Source organism: Leopardus geoffroyi, chromosome B2, assembly GCF_018350155.1.
Source record: "Leopardus geoffroyi isolate Oge1 chromosome B2, O.geoffroyi_Oge1_pat1.0, whole genome shotgun sequence".
Lineage (NCBI taxonomy): Eukaryota > Metazoa > Chordata > Mammalia > Carnivora > Felidae > Leopardus > Leopardus geoffroyi.
The window spans coordinates 136,038,518-136,058,773 of NC_059332.1; the positions used below are offsets into that span (position 1 = coordinate 136,038,518).

General features: G+C 46.6%; 1 protein-coding gene and 1 long non-coding RNA gene across 5 annotated transcripts in view; one reads left to right on the forward strand and one right to left on the reverse strand.

The window, feature by feature from the left end:
• Nucleotides 1-4,489, reverse strand: part of LOC123609171 — a 33,043-nt gene extending 28,554 nt beyond the window's left edge. Inside the window, exon 1 of the long non-coding RNA XR_006717647.1 lies at nucleotides 4,381-4,489. This is a non-coding gene — a long non-coding RNA (uncharacterized LOC123609171). The remainder of the gene's footprint in view (nucleotides 1-4,380) is intronic.
• Nucleotides 2,832-20,256, forward strand: part of MTHFD1L (methylenetetrahydrofolate dehydrogenase (NADP+ dependent) 1 like) — a 188,006-nt gene continuing 170,581 nt past the window's right edge. For 3 of the 4 annotated variants that reach the window (XR_006717646.1, XM_045500022.1, XM_045500024.1), the window contains exons 1-7: nucleotides 2,837-3,383; nucleotides 9,952-10,036; nucleotides 11,423-11,473; nucleotides 11,564-11,617; nucleotides 14,560-14,684; nucleotides 16,504-16,604; nucleotides 18,825-18,961. Coding sequence is in view for 3 of the 4 variants with exons in the window: in XM_045500022.1 (XP_045355978.1) it covers nucleotides 3,157-3,383; nucleotides 9,952-10,036; nucleotides 11,423-11,473; nucleotides 11,564-11,617; nucleotides 14,560-14,684; nucleotides 16,504-16,604; nucleotides 18,825-18,961 (780 nt within the window). In the remaining variant the exon portion in view is untranslated. Of the gene's footprint in view, nucleotides 3,384-9,951; nucleotides 10,037-11,422; nucleotides 11,474-11,563; nucleotides 11,618-14,559; nucleotides 14,685-16,503; nucleotides 16,605-18,824; nucleotides 18,962-20,256 lie in introns of all 4 variants that reach the window. The other variant, XM_045500021.1, reaches the window with a different exon arrangement.

Here is a 20,256-nt window from a genome sequence, read left to right on the forward strand (position 1 = left end):
ATGTGAGGACGCTGTGCTGTTTATCCTCCAGCTCTCTGCCCTGTTTTTCAGTTAACATGGTTACTAGTTATGAGTCTTCTGAGAACTGCTTCAGCAAAGGATGACTGAGGGGTCAGTGGCCCCCTGATCAATCTTCTTCCCATTCCTCCCCCAGCACACAGAAGGGTCTCAGTACAGAGCTATTGACAAATGAATGAAAGGATATTCACAACAGTATTGTCACATCTAAAATTAGAAACAATACAGCCAACAACAAGGAGAGAGAAAATAAATTATGGTTTACCCATAAAATAGGCTATGTTATAATATAAAACCATGAAAAGCCATGATTTCAAATGCTCTCCTTTCCAATTTCATTAAATCAGATATATAGTAAGTGAAGAAGACACACACACACACATATATATATTCACCGTATGTCTGTAATTTTATAATTTCAAATAAAGAGATCAAAATTAATAGTGATGTTTTGGTGATAGTATTAGAGTGATTTTATTTTTTATCTTATGCTTTTCTGTAGATTATAAATAGTATACGTATTTCTTAAAGGCCACTCAGCTGAAGCATCAGATCCCTTGGTGTTTTTTTGGATTCTCCTCCAGAACAGTTAAACCCCAGCACCCCACCACCTTATCTCAAAAGCCTTTTATTTATTTATATATTTATTTATTTATTTTATTTTATTTATTTATTTATTTTGGTAACAGCTTTATTGACATGGAACTCACATAACCATACCATTCGCCCATTTCAAGGGTACAATTCAATGATTTTCAGCACATTCACAGATTTGTGCAACCATCACAATTAATTTTAGAACGTTTTCATCGCCTACACCCATTAGCTGTCAACTCCCCATTTCCCCTACCCCAAGCTATAAGCAACCACTAATATATTTTCTGTCTCTACAGATTTGCCTATTCTGGACATTTCCTATAATCGGGATCATACCATATGTGGTCTCCACTGTGATTTTTTTTTTTAATGTTTGTTTATTTTTGAGAGACAGACAGAGCACGACTGGGGGAGGGGTAGAGAGAGAGGGAGACACAGAACCTGAAGCAGGCTCCGGGCTCTGAGCTGTCAGCACAGAGCCCGATGTGGAGCTGGAACTTACTAGTCTTCAGATCATGACCTGAGCCGAAGTCAGACGCTTAATCGACCAAGCCACGTGGGACCCTGCCACTGTGGTTTTAAGTATCACTATTATGAGCACTCATTAGGTGGAAAAGCTAATTGTCACCACTGTGGCAGAGTTACTATTAGAACTTCTTTAGGGCAGAGGCTGTTTTTGGTTTTTGGGGGTTTTTTAAAGACTATTTTTAGAGCAGTTTTAGATTCACAGCAACATTAAGAGGAAGATGCAGATTTCCCATACACTCATTATGGACAAGGTAATTTTCATCTTAGTGGCCCATGTTCAGTAGTGTCCAATGAATGCTAAATGAATGGGTCACCGATTTATTTTTTTTTTTTTTTATTTTTTATTTTTTTGGGGGGGGGGGTGTCACCAATTTATAATGAGACAAGCCTCCAAGAGTTTTATGACCTGCCCAAGATCACCACTGGTAGTAAGTGAATGGACCACCCAAGTTTCCCTTACAATATTTATATGCTTGTGCAAGGTGCAACTTCTGTGATCTTGTTTCCTCCTTGTAAAATGGTGGGAATACCTAAATCACAGGGCTGTGGCAATGTTAGGTATTCCTGTACCCTACAAAGTCGTAATGTGCCAAATGAGGCAATCATCCTACAATAAAAAATGCAGACAATATTATAAGATTAAGAACATGATCATTGGGGTCAGGCAAACCTCCAGCGCTGTCAATGAACCAAATGACCCCTCTGGACCCGTGTCCCCCAAGTTGTCAGTCAGGCCAATACTCAACGCATCACAGACAGTCCCTGACTTAACCACCGTTCGACTTAACGATTTTCTGACTTCAGGATGGTACAAAAGCAATATGCATCCAGTGGAAACCAGGCTTCAAATTTGGGATTTTGATCTTCTCCTGGGCTATTGATTTACAACAGCAGGATACTCTCCTGATTCTGGGTAGGGGCAGTCACAGGAGGCTCCCGTCAGACACGTGGTCACAAGTGTAAACAACCCATACACTGACAATCAATCCGTAGCCCTTCTTTTGTCCGCTTTCAGTACAGTAGTCAATAAATTACATGCGCTATTCAACACTTTATTATAAAAGAGGCTTTGTGTTAGATGATTTTGCCGAACTATACGCTACAGTCAGTGTTCTGAGCATGGTTAAGGGAGGCTAGGATACCGTATGACGTTCAGTAGGTTAGGTGTAATCAATGAATTTTCAACTTACCGAGTTTCCATTTAGGACCAGTTTATCAGGAGGTAACCCCATCATGGCTCCAGAAAGATCTGTACATTTATTAGAATTAAGTGAGATGTCACTCCGGCGCTTTGTACCGTGGTAGCTACTGTTTGTAATTTGCACTGGTTTTATTCCCACTTTACTTGGGAATCATAATCCTGATAAAATTATAAACAAAGCATCAATATCTTGTTTTAACTGTGGACGCAGCTCAGGTTCACAGGGGTTAACTTGCCCAAGGCTACAGGTCAGCTTTGGAACCCCAAGCCCCACACATCCTTCACTGTTAGGACACCGCCAGCCTAGTAAACCATGCCCTGGTATCTAAACCAGAGGCTCAGCCAAGTGGCCTTCCAGGAAGCAAACTCCCACCTGAGGGCAGGGAGTTATCAGCATCCTAGGCACAGGGAGCAGGTACTATCTCTGGAATGGGCCACAGCCCTCCCTGATGCCACACCTTCCTCTAGCCAGATTTCTAGCAGGACTGAGTGCCAGAGAGCCTGCCCTAGAGGACCGGGCCACTGGAAGGACCAGCCCCGCGTCCCGCAGGCTCCCGCCCTCCCAACGTCACGGCCTCTAGGTGCAGTGCCCCCTAGGGGCTCCCGCTCCGGTTGAGAAGGAAGGTGCAGGTCTTTTCCTGCCACTGGCCCGTTACCCGCCGGCCGGTTCCCTGCCTGGCGCCCGCCCCGCCACCCTCGGGAGGAGCTACACGCCGCCGCCCGTCTGCGCGCCGCAGCCGCATCTCCGCGTGGAGGGAGACCTGCCGCCCGTCGCTCTCGCGGCCTCGCGGGTCTCGCTGCGCCCCCGCGCCATGAGCGCGCGCCTGCCGCTCTTCCTGCGCGGGCTCCGCCGCCCGCCGCGGCCCCCGGGCCCGCCGCTCCGCCTCCAAGCGCCCGGTCGCGCCAGCAGCATTGGCCGTGGCGGCGGAGGTGGCGGCGGGGAGGGCCTGCTCGGGCAGCGGCGGCTGCAGGACGCCCAGGCCGGGAACAGTCGCGGCCAGGGCAGCCGGGCGCCTTCGGCGCGGGACTCGATCGTCAGGTGAGCGTCCGGCGCTCGCCGCCGCCCCGGGGCCGGGTGGCGGCAGCTGGGGTGGGGGTGGGGGGTAGTGGGGGACGCAGGAGTTGGAGCGGCCGGAGCGCTCCGGGTTCGGCGTGGTCCTGGGGGCCTCCGCGGGGGTTTCGCTGGGCGCGGGCCCGAGAGTGCTTGGTGCTGACTCGTTAGAGGCGCCGGCGGCCGGCGGGGAGAGCGCGGGCGGGCGGGCGGGAGGTGGGGGGCCCGGGAAGGGCATCGGGCGGCGCGAGCATCCCTGGCGGGGCGGGCGCCGCTAGCCTGCGTGCCCCGCTCCACGTGCGCCACCGGGGCGGGCTCTGGTGTCGCGGCGCCCAGCGCGGCTGGGCAGGAAGGAGCGGCGCGACGGAGGGCGGGAGCCGGGAGGGGGAGGGGCGGGGCTGCGGCGGGGCCAGGAGGGGAGGGGAGGGGAGAGGAGAGGAGAGGAGAGGAGGGGGGGCGGGGCCGGGAGTAGGTAGGCCCGGCAGCCGCCTGGCTGTGCGCGGCGCCCCCGCGTGCGGAAAGCTGGCCTCTTCCTGCCAGGATGAGGCTTGCCCTGTCCCGCAACGCCGCAGCCTCCTGCGGGCGGGAAAGCGTGCTCTCTTGAGTTACGTAATAATTTCCTGGACGTGTGAACGTGGAGCGGGGCCCACCCGACAACATGCGGAATGCGGCGGAGCAGTCGGGCCAACTCGTGCCCCGCATTGCTGCACGCGTGGGCAAGGAGTCCCCAGGGCCGCTGTGTGTAGAAAGTTCTCGGCCAACCCAGAAGGGAACCGTGGGAGCGCTGGGCGGAGCCTTTCGCTGCTCCCCACCGGAGACGCCGCTTAAGTCCATCCCCCCAACTCGCACCGCTTTTCCGCCCCAGTCGTCAGCCCTCTTTGTCCCCTGAGTGGGAGAGAGCCGAGGAAGAGCCTTGACGGGCCCCTCTGGGAGAAGTGTGTTCACTGGAGCTCTAAACCTGTAGAGTGAAGCACTCGGGACAAACCTGGAGGTGGCGTGCCTCCCCGCCCCGAAGGAGGATTCTGGTTCCAGAATGCTGGTTCCAGAATGCCGTGTCACTGAGCAAGCTGTTGCACGGCCCTCCATTCGCATCCTCTTCCTTTTTCCTTCTCTCCCCCCTTCTAAAAGTAATAGCCTTTACCTAAACCCTTTGTTCCCAAAGCCCTTTATGATGTGGCCGATGACGCTAAGGAGCTTTTTGTTTATCTTGTCTTCTTTCTGAATATAGGACTTACTTAGGCTTCCTCGGGTCATTAGATTGTGACCGGTGTACCCCAGAGCTCACCTTTGTGCGTTCGGGTCTGAAGACAGTATGGGAGGCAGGAGCCACCACCCCATCACCCTCTTATTTTCTGGGTAGCTCTTACTTGCCTCCTGAAATTTTGTTCATTTATTGTCTGTCTTCCCTACCTGGAATGAAAGCTCTGGGGTCGGGAGCCTTGTCTCTTGTCACTGCTGAGTGCCATTTATACGTTGGACACTTGTGATGTGGTGGGTGAATGAATCACTTAAGATTTGGGTTCATTCATGGATTCCATTCATGACTGTTCTTTTTGTTGCCTGACCTGGAGATGAGCAGAGTGGTCAGTAGGGGGGCCGGTTCAGGATTCTGGTAGGGAAGGAACTACAGTAGGGAGAATGGGAGTCTACCTCAAAGGGTTAAGGAAGGGATTGCACGAGAGAACACATACAAGATGCACAGTCCAGGAATTGTCCTATCAAGACCTCCACAGATATTGGCTGTCAGGATTTTTTTTTTTTAACGTTTATTTGTTTTTGAGACAGAGAGACAGAGCATGAACGGGGGAGGGTCAGAGAGAGAGGGAGACACAGAATCTGAAACAGGCTCCAGGCTCTGAGCTGTCAGCACAGAGCCCGATGCGGGGCTCGAACTCACGGACCGCGAGATCATGACCTGAGCCGAAGTCGGACGCTCAACCGACTGAGCCACCCAGGGGCCCCAAGGAGACATATTTTTAATATCCCCAAAACTGGTCTTTCAGTGGATTGTGTCTGACAGTTGCTGTTGGCCAGATGACAGTCATCACATAGTTGTCTTTGCCTGTACCTGTGGGGATTTAGGCCATGCGTATTGTTGCAACTTAGTTGACCTAGGTGCATCTGCTAACAAAACTTTCCTCCAAGAGATTCCCTGAGGGCTGGGAGGAAAGGAGGGAGGTGGGCCTAGCTAGAAGTCACCTAGAATAGACTTCTGGGAATCTGTGTGTGTATGTTATTTTTTTATTATTATTTACTTCAGGGACATATACCAGAAAAGTTGACGACTAAGCTCCCTCGAAAGCATAATCCCCAATATTTCCATCCACAAGTCATGGAAGGGCCATTTTAGGAAATAAAATGATTTCTGGTTGTTGTCTGACAACTGACCATTGACATCTGGTAGAATCAAGAAAGCCGTAGCATTAAAACTTGCAGAATGGGTGTCAGAAATTAAGTGAAAATTTCAGGGGCAAAAATGCTACGGTTTTTCACAAAATGCTGCATCACTTACACCCTTGACGGCACAGAGGGTGATACTGTGTGGGGGGAGGAAAAAAAAAAGCAAAACGAAATTGCCGTCAAGGACTCTTGAGTCAAAAAAAGTCACTCAGACGAGTCAGATCCTGAATGTGAAGAAGTTTTAGGTGTATTTCAGTTTGTTTGCCAGTTTTACTTTTTATGCTCATATGAGTCGGTTATGGTAAATAAAACATATCTATGTCTAAAGAAGTCTTAAAAGCTCTTTTAATATTTACAAAGTAAACACTGTGTTAAGGAAAGATTGTACCGTAGTGTAACTGGCAGCTTTTTTTTCTTCTAGTGGTTTCTCAAACAATGGGATGTCTTTCATTCTCTATCTTACACAGCAAATACGATGAAAGCTCCCAGATCAGGCCTGTGCACCCAGAGGCAACAGGCTAGTTAGTCTGCTTTACTGAAGATACCCCCAAATGTTGTGGGCCTCAGTGTGCAGAGGGAGGCCGACCAGGGAAGGTAGGATGATGACCCGAGGGCGTCTGCTCACTGCTCCAGCTCTGGGTGGAAGGCGGCTGGTCCCATCTCCCAGCCAGCAAGAGGGAAAGGGGGCCAAGTTGCTGGTGTACCTCTTAGCTGCACATTCCTCGCCTCCCTCTGGCCAGTGCTCCCAGCCTTGTTGGCCAGTTGTTAGGGACAGGACCCCATCGAGCTGCAGGCGAAACTGGGAAGTGTGCCCTCAATAGTGTGGCTGGCTGGCCACAAGCAGCTCTCACTCAAGAGTTCTGTAAAAAGGGAAAATGGGAGAAAATATTCGTAGGAAGTACCCAGTAATCCGAGCCATCATCAGTTGTAGCAATACCACTATTATAGTGAATGTATCCGCTAAATTACCAGTGCGTGGATCGATTAAACTGCTCAGTGGTGCTTTCAACCTGGGCTACTTCTCAGAATACTGACGGCTGTTTTGGAAATGTTTAACTCTTTGTGCGCTGGTCACCTCTTTTGCCTTTGAAATGAATCAATTGGCTCTGCATTTAGGGATGTACTGAAATTGATCATTTCTAGTCATGTTAGCACCTGCTACCTGGGGGACTCGGGAGTGGACACAGCTAGCTGCAGGGGAGGCTGAGAAAAGAGGTCATTATTCTGCACCCTGGTGCACACATTATTTCACGGCCAAAGGGAGACCAGCGTGTCATTGGAGTCACTGGTGGTGGAACCGGAGCACCCGGGGGCAAGAGCACGTGGCTCCGAGGGGCCCAAACAATAGGTTCGGCCCCTCGCCGCCGACAAAATCCAAAGGCTGAGAGACAAGTGGTGGTGGAACAAGAAAAGAATTTATCTCAGCGAGGCCAGCACCCAGAAGACAGCAGACTGGTGTCCCAAAGACGGTCTCCAAAGTCTGAAGATACTGAAAATGCTTCTAGTTTTATATAAGGGAGATGTGGGTCGATACAGGCAGGTGGGCCGAAAAGATCAGGTCATTGCCTGGGGGTCGGGCTGGGTGGGGTCTTGCTGGCTCAGGGCAGTCCTTATTGCTTGAGGGGGTAGTTTTGAATCCCTTCAAGGGATGCTTTTGTCTGAGTTAAGAGATAAGCTGGAATGAAGAATTTAGTCAATTAGAAAGTTGAAGGTCAAAATGGAGGAAATTGAAGTCCTTTGAGAAGTGGATACTTTAATCTACTTATTTACATTATTAAAGATGATTACCACCTTCTTCAGCCATAAAGTTCTGAATTGCAGTTACGCAGGGCAGCCAGCCGGGCTGGACGGTCACGCATTCCTTCCAGCTGGAAGTTGACAAGGCAGCTTTCCTCACAGGAGTGAGAGAATCTCTGATCAGCAACATGTATGCTGCTTTTTAGGTTTTTTGAGCCTGGTGACTCCTTTCGTGCTCACTTTGTCACTGTACAAATAAGGAGTAACCTCAAAGAATGAAACGTTGGGGCGCCTGGGTGGCTCAGTCGGTTAAGCGTCCGAATTCAGCTCAGGTCACGATCTCGCGGTCCGCGAGTTCGAGCCCCGCGTCAGGCTCTGGGCTGATGGCTCAGAGTCTGGAGCCTGCTTCGGATTCTGTGTCTCCCTCTCTCTCTGCCCCTCCCCCGTTCATGCTGTGTCTCTCTCTGTCCCAAAAATAAATAAACGTTGAAAAAAAAAATTAAAAAAAATAAATAAAAATAAATAAATAAATAAACGTTGAAAAAAAATTAAAAAAAAAAAAAGAATGAAACGTTACCTACAACAAGACGGGGAGAATTAGCCATATGAGCTTAGGTGGTGACAGGTGTGTGCTTCTCCAGGTGTTTGATGCCTTCACTTACCGAGGGATAGTCAAGGCTATGAACTGGGAAAACTGTTGCCGTCGGAATGTGTGTTTTTTAGCGCTCGAGGGTAGCTTTGAGTCACAGAGACCGTACGATTAGGCGAACAAAGGTCTCCACACATGAGGTTCCTGGAGTTTGTCAGAGACACAGTAAACGTCGCGATGGGTCATGGGAGGCCTGCATCCCGACGTGTGGCTGTTTCCCCTTTAACAGTACCTCGTAACCCCCCCTCCCCCAGGGCCCTTGTTGAAGATGCACATTCCTGGGCCTCACCCCAGCCCTTTTTGAATCCGACTTTCCGGGATGAGACACAGAAACCTTTCTTTTTACCAAGCTTCCCAGATGATCCTCGCGCACACTGCCAAAACCACTGGGGACCCCCTTTCCAGTGCCTTTAGGAACCAGGCAGGAGTAAGGACCCAATGTGGCCCCAATTAGCAGTCCTGAGAGCAGTTCCCGCCAGTAGGCACATTAGTTTCTTCTGAAACCTGGAGGAAGCGGACGGATGCCTTTTTGCAGTGCCTCGGCCATTCGGTGCAGCTGGAGTCTGGCCGGAACTTCCCCCTGCATTTTTTTGGAAGCTGTTAGGTGCATGTAAGACCCTGTCAGAGACAGAAAACAAAACTTAAAGATGGTCTTTTTTTTTTTTTGGTAGTATTTATTTTGAGAGAGAGCACAGGCAGGGGAGAAGCAGAGAGAGAGAAACCCAGGCAGGCTCTGCACCACCAGCACGGAGCCCGGATGCGGGGCTCAAACCCACGAACTGTGAGATCCTCACCTGAGCTGAAATCAAGAGTCGGACGTTCAACCGACTGAGCCACCCAGGTGCCCCAAGATGGTCTTAACAAGGGGCTTGGGTACTGCTTTGGCTGAGCCTTTTGTCTGTTACTGTGAGAGGGAAAAAGCCAACTTCACACGCAAGTGAGGACCATTTCACAGGAGTGGTGGCGAAATCGCTCATCCCGGAGACCGCAGAGGGAGTATGTGACTTGCACCACATTATCTAGGTCTGCCCCGCGCGCACCCCTTTCCCTGGGCCTAGGAGTCGCCTACTGGGACTTTTAGGAAGTCCAAATGCAGACTTGGATGGCGGGAGCCCAGAGGACTGGAGACACTCTTTCCCTAAGAGGCCTTGGGAGAATATCAAATTCTGATGGGTCCCTACTGTTGGTGCTCCCCTCCCTCCTACCCCCCCCCACTTCCCTTTTCTTACCCCTCCCTTCCTCCTTCCCCTCCGTTCTCTTCCCCACCCACTCCCTTCACATTTCTTGAAATTCTGGGACCCGGGATTTATCCTGACGCACCACTTTTCTGACCGCAAGCCTCTTCCCCAGTCTCTGCTACCTTCCCCCACCGATGTTTGAGGTCCCTGGTGGTGGTGGTGGGGGGGGGCCTGGAGATGGATGTGGGTGGAGGAAGGGGATTATTTAAAAAAAAAAAAAAAAAAACGCGAAATTTGTATTACAGTAAACTTGGAAAACACAAGAGAAAAAGTCACCCCTAGAAAATAATTGCTAACATTTTACGTGGCACGCGTCTGAGCGTCTTTAAACTCAGATGGTCCCGGTTTGTTTCGTGCGCGCTTCAACATTGTTACCCTGCCCCGCCTGGCCACACTTCCCATGGGTGGAGCGCACCCTTATGTTGTCTATTTTCACTTACAGTAACGAACTTTCGAGGAAAGTGTGTTGTATCCGTCCTTTCTAGCCATTAACAAAGACGTGACCGCGTGCTGTCTCTCTTTCTCAATGTAGAGAAGTCATTCAGAATTCGAAAGAGGTTCTGAGTTTATTGCAAGAAAAAAACCCTGCCTTTAAGCCGGTGCTGGCTATTATACAGGTAAGCTGGGAGTGTGGTTCAGTCCTACTGGTTTAGGATGCCTTTCAATGTAGAAGATAATTGTGTAGAGAAGACCAGGGCCATTTTCCGGTCACATGAGTCCCATTTGGGCGGGAAGAGAGGGCACGGCTGGAAACACTGTCATTTCCCTCTTCCTTTGGTCATCTTGTTTCTACCTGGTTACTGGCTGCTTACCGCTCTGCTTGAGTGCATCTTTTGTGAGTCTTTCTCCTCTGGGTGTGGGGAGCTTTCAGAGGTTAGGAGCTAGGCACACACATAAGTTGTATTCCATAGATATGTTGTTGTCTGTGTGTGCTCATAAACGCTTATCAGATACGATTTGAAAATGAAGGGGAAACATTCCCCTTTGTTCCTGTGGCAGACAGATGCGTGACGGGGCATGGCATGTAGTAATCTTACTAAATCCGGCGAAGCCTGCTGTACGTTTGAAGGGCCAGACGTCAGCGTGTGCCAGAAGGACTTTGCATTCATGTACATCTCCTGGCTGCGGCCCCTTCATTCCCGACTACAGTTGGCACTGTTTGCCACCCTTCTTGGCACCCCCGTGGGGTGACAGGTGCAGGGAAGTGATGAGGCGAGCCAAGCCCGTAAGCTAACACAGCACAGCAGTTGGGCCTCCGCCGTCGTTTCTGGCACGCACTTAATGTGTCAGAACGTCAGCGTCTAGGGCCACGAGCGCTGTGATTTTCAACACTCTGGAGCTGTGCTCGAGTCACTCGCATTCTGTGTGCTCTGCCTCCACATGCCCTACAAAGAGAGGCAGGCGAGAAGGGTAGAAAGAAGAGTGACTGAGGCCTGGGCCTCCTGGGACTGTGCTTGCTGATTGCTTTCCGGCTACGGGCAGTCCTCTCAACCCCCGTCTTTGGTGTCCTCGTTTAGAAAGAGGTGCTGGCTGTGTGGCTCCATGTGCCTTAGCAGGGCTATTATTTTTATCTTTTTAATGTTTGTTTATTTTTGAGAGAGAGACAGAGCACGAACGGGGGAGGGGCAGAGAGAGAGGGAGACACAGAATCCGAAGCAGGCTCCAGGCTCTGAGCCATCAGCACAGAGCCCAACGCGGGGCGCGAACTCACACACCGCGAGATCATGACCCGAGCTGAAGTCGGATGTTTAACCGACTGAGCCACCCAGGCGCCCTAAGAGGGCTATTATTTTTTAAAAGTAACATAATTTGAAAGTTGTGAAATACATATGTGAATAAATACCAGCTTTAGTCTTCTTTCGTGAGCTATAGGATTCTGTATTTCCTTCTCTTTCTAATTAGTTGGGCAATATAGTCACAAAATTAGTCTCTGCGTTACGTCTTGTGCTTTTTCAAGACATTTTTGTTGTCATTACATTGTCATTCTTGCTCCCTTTCCTAAGGCAGGTGATGATAACTTGATGCAGGAGATAAACCAGAATCTGGCGGAGGAGGTGAGGATTGTTGAATTCCACAAATTCGTCCTAATTTTTTGATAGCACATTCTCTTACCGTGGCAGAATAACCTTGTGTTCCCTTTGCAGGCTGGTCTGAACATCACTCACATCTGCCTTCCTCCAGATAGCAGCGAAGATGAGGTAAGTACCACGGGCACCCGAACGCTCCGGTCGCTTTCCTCTTCGGATCTACTAAACCTGTTGACATCTCTCAGTGGTGCTTGAACAGATCAGCCTATTCTCGTGGCTGAACCTTGAGAGGGAAGATCGCTTTTCCCTCTAGCGTAAATGCTCATTCGCCTGTTGTCCTTTAGTAGATGTTTCTGTGGAAGAGTTGGTCTATGACTTGGTGACTTTGGTTGTGTTTCTTTGGCTGCCGCAGTAGTGGCCAGTGGAAATGGTCTGGGTGTCAGCGGCTGGAGGACTAGTTCAGGTTTTTCCCTGTCCTGACTGGTTGTTTGCCCTTGGCCTTTCCTTTGGCTTCTCTGGGTCACAGCTGGCTTATCGATAAACTAAAGGAATAGGATGAAATCATCTTCAGCGTCCTTTCCAGGCAAATGTTCTGGGAGTAACAGCCTTTGCAAGTGTCATCTCAAGCCTGGGAGAAGCAGCCACCCCCATAAGTAGTGGTGAGGAAACTAGACCATGCTCGTGTTTGGTCCTTCTGTGGCTAGCTTTTCTTCAGCCCAGCTATGGCAGGGAAGCTTGGGTTTGACCGCCAGTGCTGGAAAACTTCAAATAACAGAATATGAAGTAACAGAAGTTTATTTTTCTCATACGTAAGTCAGGTTGAGAAGCAGGATGCTATGGTGACATCACGAGGGCACCAGAAACTTAGGCTCCTTCTCTCTTGCTGCTGTATTGTTTGTGAATCCAAGATGGCGGATTCAGCTCTCCATATCACATCCACATTCTAGCCAGGGTCCAATAAATGCAGACTTAGTAAGGAGACACATAATTCAAAAGGATTATTGCAATAGGGATAATGAGAGAATGTTTTACCCTGTAGCCAGCCTTTTCTCAAAATGGGTTGTCTGCTAATCCAGCTAAGGGTGGGCCAATGGTTAGCAGCCTGGGGGAAGGAGGGAAATTTCCCCAAGTTTGATTAACAAGCATTTTGTTCAGATTGAGCTGTGGGGGGCAAGTAGTTCACCTAATCATTTATGAGACATGAATGGGAATTTGTAGGCTCTGTATTTGGTTCTTTGCAGTACACAGAGGTTGGGGGTATTTCTTAACCGTCCCTGTTTTCTCTGATCACAAGGCTCAATTCAACAACTTACTGTCACCAGCAAGGAAGAGGAAGGATAAGGACCAAAGACAGGCAGGCCCTCAGTCTCTTCCCTTCAGGGACGGTTCCTAAAAGTCACAGTTCTGCTTCTATGCCATTGACATGAACCTAATTGCTTGGCCACGAAGCAAGGAAGGCTGGGAAAGGTAGTCTTTACACCAGATGGCCTTAGACCATTTATTAGAACAGCTAAACGTCAAGAGTTTATTACTAAGGGAGAAAGGAAACCATATCTGGGGCAGATGGTTTCTGCCACACTTACCATTATAATATATTAGAAATACTGACACGTGTCATACCAGTGTTAACAAATGCAGAGAAATTTGTTGTCCCTTTGAGAGACACCCATTGTCTGTATTTTTTCAGGTTCCTTGCCACTGGTGTTGATAGCCCTTGATTTTGTGTGTGTGTGTGTGTGTGTGTGTGTGTGTGTGTGTGTGTGTAAGTAATTCCTTGACTTGTTTTTTGACAAGGATTTTTCCTTGTCAAAAATGTGAATGTGAATTTGCGTGGTGGCGGCGTTATGTTGGAAAAGAGTAAGGGTCTTAATTTGTGAGTTAAGATCTCGTTGTTGCTTCTACCACCTTCTAGTTACAGGTAACAATAGACTGCCCACTTCATTCTGGGCTGCCCATCGACGTCATTCCCTCTGGCCACACCCCCAGCCCTCCATCTCTCCGTTGGCCCCTTACCTTATCTGCTTTACTTTTCTTCACGTCATTTACCACTTCCAGAGATGATACTAATTTTTGGTTTTGCCCCTGTCTTCCCCATTAGACTATAAGCTCCGTGAGGACAGGTGTTTTGTTCCCAACTGTGTTTCCGGTCTTAGAACTGGTACAGTTGTAGGTGCTCAAAACATTCAACATCTGTTGAATGAATGAAAGATAAGTAAATAACTGAAACAAAATTTTCCTTCTCGTTGTAGATCAAATAGCTTTGTCCTCTCTTACCAGGTGGACATACCACGGTGACTTTTTGCTAGACAGTGAAACGGAAGTGGTAAACCAATACTCCTCGCAGTGAGACCCCTATCAATGGGCTGGTATCTCTTTTTCTTAGGAACAAATAATATTGTGAAATGAAATGCATCAGTATGTTCTCTCCTGGCATAAAATAAACAGAGAGGACAGAGCGTTGCTTATTAAAAGACCTACCTAGCCACTCGTTAGCTTTTACATCACCTTCCCAAACTGTACTTTGGTCTTTTTCATAAATAGTGAGTTTCCTATAAAAGGGAGATTTCTCTGCTTAGAATGCATTGACCATAAGGCTTTGGAAATGCTTTCTGTGTGCCATTCAGGTCCAGAGAACCTGAGGGCCTCAGTGATGGCTTCTTGGGTGTGACAGTGGGGAAGCTTTTGTTGAACACATTGTGTTTGAGGTACAGGCTTGTCCGGGCCAGTTTGGAATGCCTGAAACTCATGCTTCCTGGTCTCCCTGAAAGTTGGCAGTGTGTTTGGCTTAAGTATAGTTGTGGACAGGGAATTATCTTTTGCCTATCTAAATGTTGTGAACTGTCGAACTTTGGTTTGGTTTTATTTTGTTCTGTTCTGCCAGGAAGTAGCACAATAAGGGAGACTGAGAAGTCACTAAAATGCAGGCATGCTTCCTTTGAGCTTTTATAAACATGGTAGAAAGAGAAATTAGATGTGATTCATTCTGCTTTACATCAAGTCTTCAACAAGGACTGAAAAAGGAACTACAACAGATGCATTTTTATGAATCGGTTCTTTTGTTGGCTCTTATTTTCGTAAAATTGATTTTAGGGTTTTTTTTTTTTCCTCTGTAGATTATAGATGAAATCTTGAAGATTAATGAAGACACCCGAGTACATGGCCTTGCCCTTCAGATCTCCGAGAACTCATTTAGCAACAAAGTCCTCAATGCCTTGAAACCAGAAAAGGATGTGGATGGGTGAGAAAATAGAAAAGAAAGCAATCAACTCTTACTGCTTTTCTACTGAGATTTTTCTTTTTCTTTTAGTTCCACGGTTTCAACTATGTCAGTAATTAAGAGGTGCAAGAAATCCTTTAACTATTTCAGGGGTTTGAGGGCTTTCTAAATTCCGTATAAGAAAGTTACACATTTTCGGGACACCTGGGCCGCTCAGTCAGTTAAGTGTCTGACTTCAGCTCAGGTCATGATCTCGCGGTTCGTGGGTTTGAGCCTCGCATCGGGCTCTGTGCTGACAGCTCAGAGCCTGGAGCCTGCTTCTGATTCTGTGTCTCCCTCTCTCTCTGTCCCTCCCCTGCTCTCTCTCTCTCTCTCTCTCTCTCTCTCTCTCTCTCAAAAATAAACAAACATTAAAAAAAAAAAAGTTACAGATTTTAGAAAATGCACATGTCCTTTTGTAGTGCTTGGGTGCCATTCTGGAAATAATGTCCTTAACACCATCATATTCATTTGGTAATTTCCTGCCTGACTTACAGAGTCCTTGGCCAGCCTTGTCTTCTAATGAGCTTTTCCTTGATAATTCTGCCAGACCAAAGAAACAACCCAGCGTCCTGAGTCATCAGCAGTACCATATTCTCAGCCCCAGATCATTTGAGAAAAGCAACACAAGCACTTTTATTCAGAACACAAGGTTTTACTTGAAATTACAGAGGAAAACTACAAGTAGGTGGTGCCCTAATATTTGTCTTTGACTCATGTCCTGGCGTGACATCAGCTTCAGGAGACAAGGAATACCGCCCATTCATGTGGGTCATCAGGACTCTGAGTCTTGGGGAATGAAAAGCTCATTTACCTATGTGGAAATAGGAAGTGTTTTGTACCCTGGCCAAAAAGAACATAATATATTCAGTGTTACAAAGTTGTAAGCGAATGAAAAGTTAGGTTCTCAATCCAGCTGTCTTAAGGGAGCTGGATTGAGAGGCTCCCAGGCTTTTTCCGTTACTCCGGCCTCTGTGGGCACTCCGTCTGAGGATAGACCCAAACACAGGTTGCAAAGCTGTCCCGAGAATCTCTGACCCTGTATTAGACTAACTAGAAGGGAGAAGAAGCCCTAATCAATCCAAATACATCCAGGACCTAAAGATATCAAAGTGTCATTTCAAATCTTTCCTTAAAAAGAAGAGAATTATGGGAACTTTTCTAAATGTCTCTTTCGTTACGAGCCTTTATTGAGACCGTTGGTTTCAGCTAGATAGGTACGGACTAGCTAGTCCTGGAGTTGAATGAGGAAGAGCACAAAAGCCATTGAAGGTACCTGGTCACTCATTTTTTCCCTTGACTTCTCAAGGAGATAAATACTGATGCTAAATGGGGATTGTGAATCCAAGTCTTGCTACCTTACCCCAGAGTTCTGGGATTGGTCCTGGATTTTAATATTGATCGAGGTGTACATTTCTTCAGGGGGAAAGTGGGCTCAACTATATGACCCTGGTATGCACACTTTAGAGCAGATTCCACGTAGCGCATTGGACAGAGCTCCCTGGAGTTGTGCACAGCGAGGCCCTGCATGGCCTTATGCTGTGGTCCTGCGATCCAGGCAGAACCAGAATTCCCAAGGTCATCCCTAACCCACAGGGACCACTTCAGAGTTTCCTGAGGGACTGCGCTAAGAAGCCAGTGGTCTTTATTCCTGCCCACTCTTTATTTCGACTTAATGATTTAATATGGCCTGTCTATGAAACGTTGACTCGGATGTTATTTGGGATTAATACATGTGAGTTACAGATCAGTAAGTTTTGACCAAGTTGTGACTTCCAACTTCCCTTATTTTCAAATTCAGAGTAACAGATGTAAACCTGGGGAGGCTGGTCCGCGGGGACGCCCACGAGTGTTACGTCTCACCTGTGGCCAGAGCTGTAGTTGAACTTCTTGAAAAGTCAGGTATGGTTGCTCCTTCAGAAATGCCACTATTGGGGTGCCTGGGTGGCTCAGTCGGTTGAGCGTCCGACTTCAGCCAGGTCACGATCTCGCGGTCCGTGAGTTCGAGCCCCGCGTCAGGCTCTGGGCTGATGGCCCGGAGCCTGGAGCCTGCTTCCGATTCTGTGTCTCCCTCTCTCTCTGCCCCTCCCCCGTTTGTGCTCTGTCTCTCTCTGTCTCAAAAATAAATAAATGTTAAAAAAAATTAAAAAAAAAAAAGAAATGCCACTATTTCCTACGTATTGGTACTGACTTGATTTTTTAATAAGCATTTGTTTCCAGAAGATTTTAATTGAATCATCGAAGTGATGTTCAATGTCAGCCCTTTTTCTCATCTTTTGGGAGCTATAAATGAGCGTGACAAATTTTTCTAACAAGATTAACTGTATTACAGTTTTAAAGAGAAAGGTCAAGATGGGCGGCCTACTTGTAAACAGGTGTTCAGCTTCTCTCATGGAACAGTCAGAGTAACCACAATGAAAACTGTTCCAAGTGTCAGCTTCTCAAATCTGTCAGTGTATAGACTTAAGTAAGACTTTTGTTTAATATTTAAACGAGGGAGCTGTCAGGTATAGTTCAGGGTATGGAAACCGTGATTGGGATTCATCAGTGAGCAATATCTCTTTTCAGTAATCAGTATTCAATTTCCATCATTCTCCCCTTGACCTTGCTTTTCTATGTCAGTAATGTAGAGACGAATAATTTCTTTTTCTTGGTTATCAGATTTAATGAGTAAATTATTACTGTGTGTTTCATATACTTAAGGACTCTCTAGCTGACTATATAAAAATTTAACTAAATTTTTCTTGATTCCAGCTTGAGTAAAAAAGAGGAAGATGTCCCTTCTCCACATCCAAACATGCAACAAACAAAAATTCCAAAATATTTAATATCCCAAATATATAAAGAACTTATACAACTCAATACCCAATAATAATAATAATTGATTAAAACGTTAAAAATGTCGGAGTAGACATTTTTCCAAAGAAGGCATACAGATGGCCAACAGACACATGAAAAAGTTCTCAATCTCATGGATCATCAGGGAAATGCTAATAAAAACCACAATGAGATATCACCTCACACCAATCAAAATGGCTAGACTCAAAAACAAAAGAAATAACAAGTATTGGTGAGGATGTGGAGAAAAAGGAACCCTCATGCACTATTGGTGGGAATACAAATTGGTACCGCCACTGTCGAAAACAATATGGCAGTTCCTCAAAAAATTAAGAGAAGTACCACATGATCTAGTAATTCTATATGGGTATTTACCCAAAGAAAGTGAAAACGCTAATGCACAAAGATACATGCACCCCTATATTTATTGCAACATTATTGACAGTAGCCAAGATATGGAGGCAATCTAAGTATTCACTGATAGATGAGTAGGTAGAGAAGATACGGTATACATAGGCAACGGAATATTCCTCAACTGTAAACAAGAATGAGATTTTGCCATTTGCGATGACGTGGATGGACCTAGAGGGTATTATGCTAAATGAAGTAAGTCAGAGAAAGACAAATATCATATGACTTCACTTATTTGTGGTATTTAAAAAAAACAAAACAAAAAAAGCAGCAGACCCATAGACACAGAACAAACTGGTAGCTGCCATGGGTCGGAGAGGGCAAAATGAGTGAAAGGGAGTGGGAGGAACAGGCTTCTAGTTATGGAATGAATAAGTCACAGGAATAAAAGGAACCGCATAGGAATATAGTCAGTGGTATTGAAATACCGGTGTATTGTGACAGATAGCTGCTACACTTAATGGTGAGCGTAGAATGACATATAGTCACGTCACTATGTTGTTTACCTAAAACTAATATAACACTGTGTGTCAACTATACTTCAATTTAAAAAAAAAAAAAAACCCTCCAAAGGATACACCAAAGTTCTATTAGAAGATTAACTTTTGATATATACCTTTAAGACAAGTAGCCATTAAGCTGAGGTAACCCATGTAGACCCTGTTTTTCCATCCTGTGACTTATCAGGATGATGATTCTCTGTCACTCTACCATAAAATTCACAAAGAGTAAATTATGACTGATAAGCATTGTAGGCTGCAGCTTGACGGAGATGCTCAAGTTTTAAAAGGTCCTTTTTCCTTCCACTAAAGCTGCATGGGAGGAGGACTCTGAAGTTTTGATTATAATACTGGATTTCCATTTGGTGGGTAGGTATCAACTTGGATGGAAAAAAGGTCTTGGTAATAGGAGCCCATGGGTCTTTGGAAGCCGCCCTGCAATGCCTGTTCCAGAGAAGAGGGTCCATGACAATGAGCTCCCAGTGGAAAACACCTCAGCTTCAAAGCAAGGTAAGCATCTTTCGTGTGGGAAACAGAATTTTAAATACTTATACCAGGAAAGGGAAAGAACTAGAAATGTATGGCATAAGCATTTAGCATAAGAAGCTAGAGAAAGAACAGAAAATCTCCAAGGATGAAAACAATGAAGAGCAAAAGTTAATGAAATAGAAAAGCAATGTATGTGAGAGGTTACCAGCTGAGCCAAAAGTCAGTCCTCGGAAGAGTCTAGTAAAATGGAAACACCACTAGCCAAAATAACGGAAACAAAAAGAGAACACCAGCAATGTTAGAAAACAAAGGGACATAACCGCAGAAGAAAAATGATTTTCTAAAAAGGAAGCTATGAACAATTTTATACTGGTAAATTTGAAAATTTGCATGAAATGAGAACTTCTAAAAAATGTAGCTTACAGGGGCACCTGGGTGGCTCAGTCGGTTAAGCGTCCGACTTCAGCTTGGGTCATGATCTCGTGATTCATGAGTTCGGGCCCCGCGTCAGGCTCTGTGCTGACAGCTCAAGGCCTGGAGCCTTGCTTTGGATTCTGTGTCTCCCTCTCTCTCTGCCCCTCCGCCGCTCACGCTCTGTCTCTCTCTCTCTCTCAAAAACAAATAAACATTAAAAAAATTTTTTTTTTTTAAATGTAGCTTACAAAATGAATTTAAGTTAAATCAGTTAGACTTACATATATTAAAGACATTGAATCAGTCTACCCACCAAACATGCAAACAAAACAGGCGATCAGTCGTGTTACAAATGAGTTCTACTGCCATCAAAGAACAGATCATAATCTTTTTTACATAGAGTAAAAAAAGAACACTTCCTGGGGCGCCTGGGTGGCACAGTCAGTTAGGCGTCCGACTTCAGCCAGGTCACGATCTCGCGGTCCGGGAGTTCGAGCCCTTCGTCAGGCTCTGGGCTGATGGCTCAGAGCCTGGAGCCTGTTTCCGATTCTGTGTCTCCCTCTCTCTCTGCCCCTCCCCCGTTCATGCTCTGTCTCTCTCTGTCCCAAAAATGAATAAACGTTGAAAAAAAAAAAAAACCCTTCCTAACCCATTTTATGAGTGCCCAAACAAGGACAGGATGCTAACGGACAAGTATGGGCCAATATCATCTGTGAACATAGTTAAAAGAATCATCATCAAAATGTTAGCAACTGAATCCAACACCAGGTTAGGGTTCTCATAGGATTGCAAGCGTAGTTTAATATCAGAAAAATCCATTAAAATCTATGAACATAATTTACCATATTATCAGATTAAAAACTATACTGTAGCCATAGTAGATACAGAAAAGTCATTTGGTA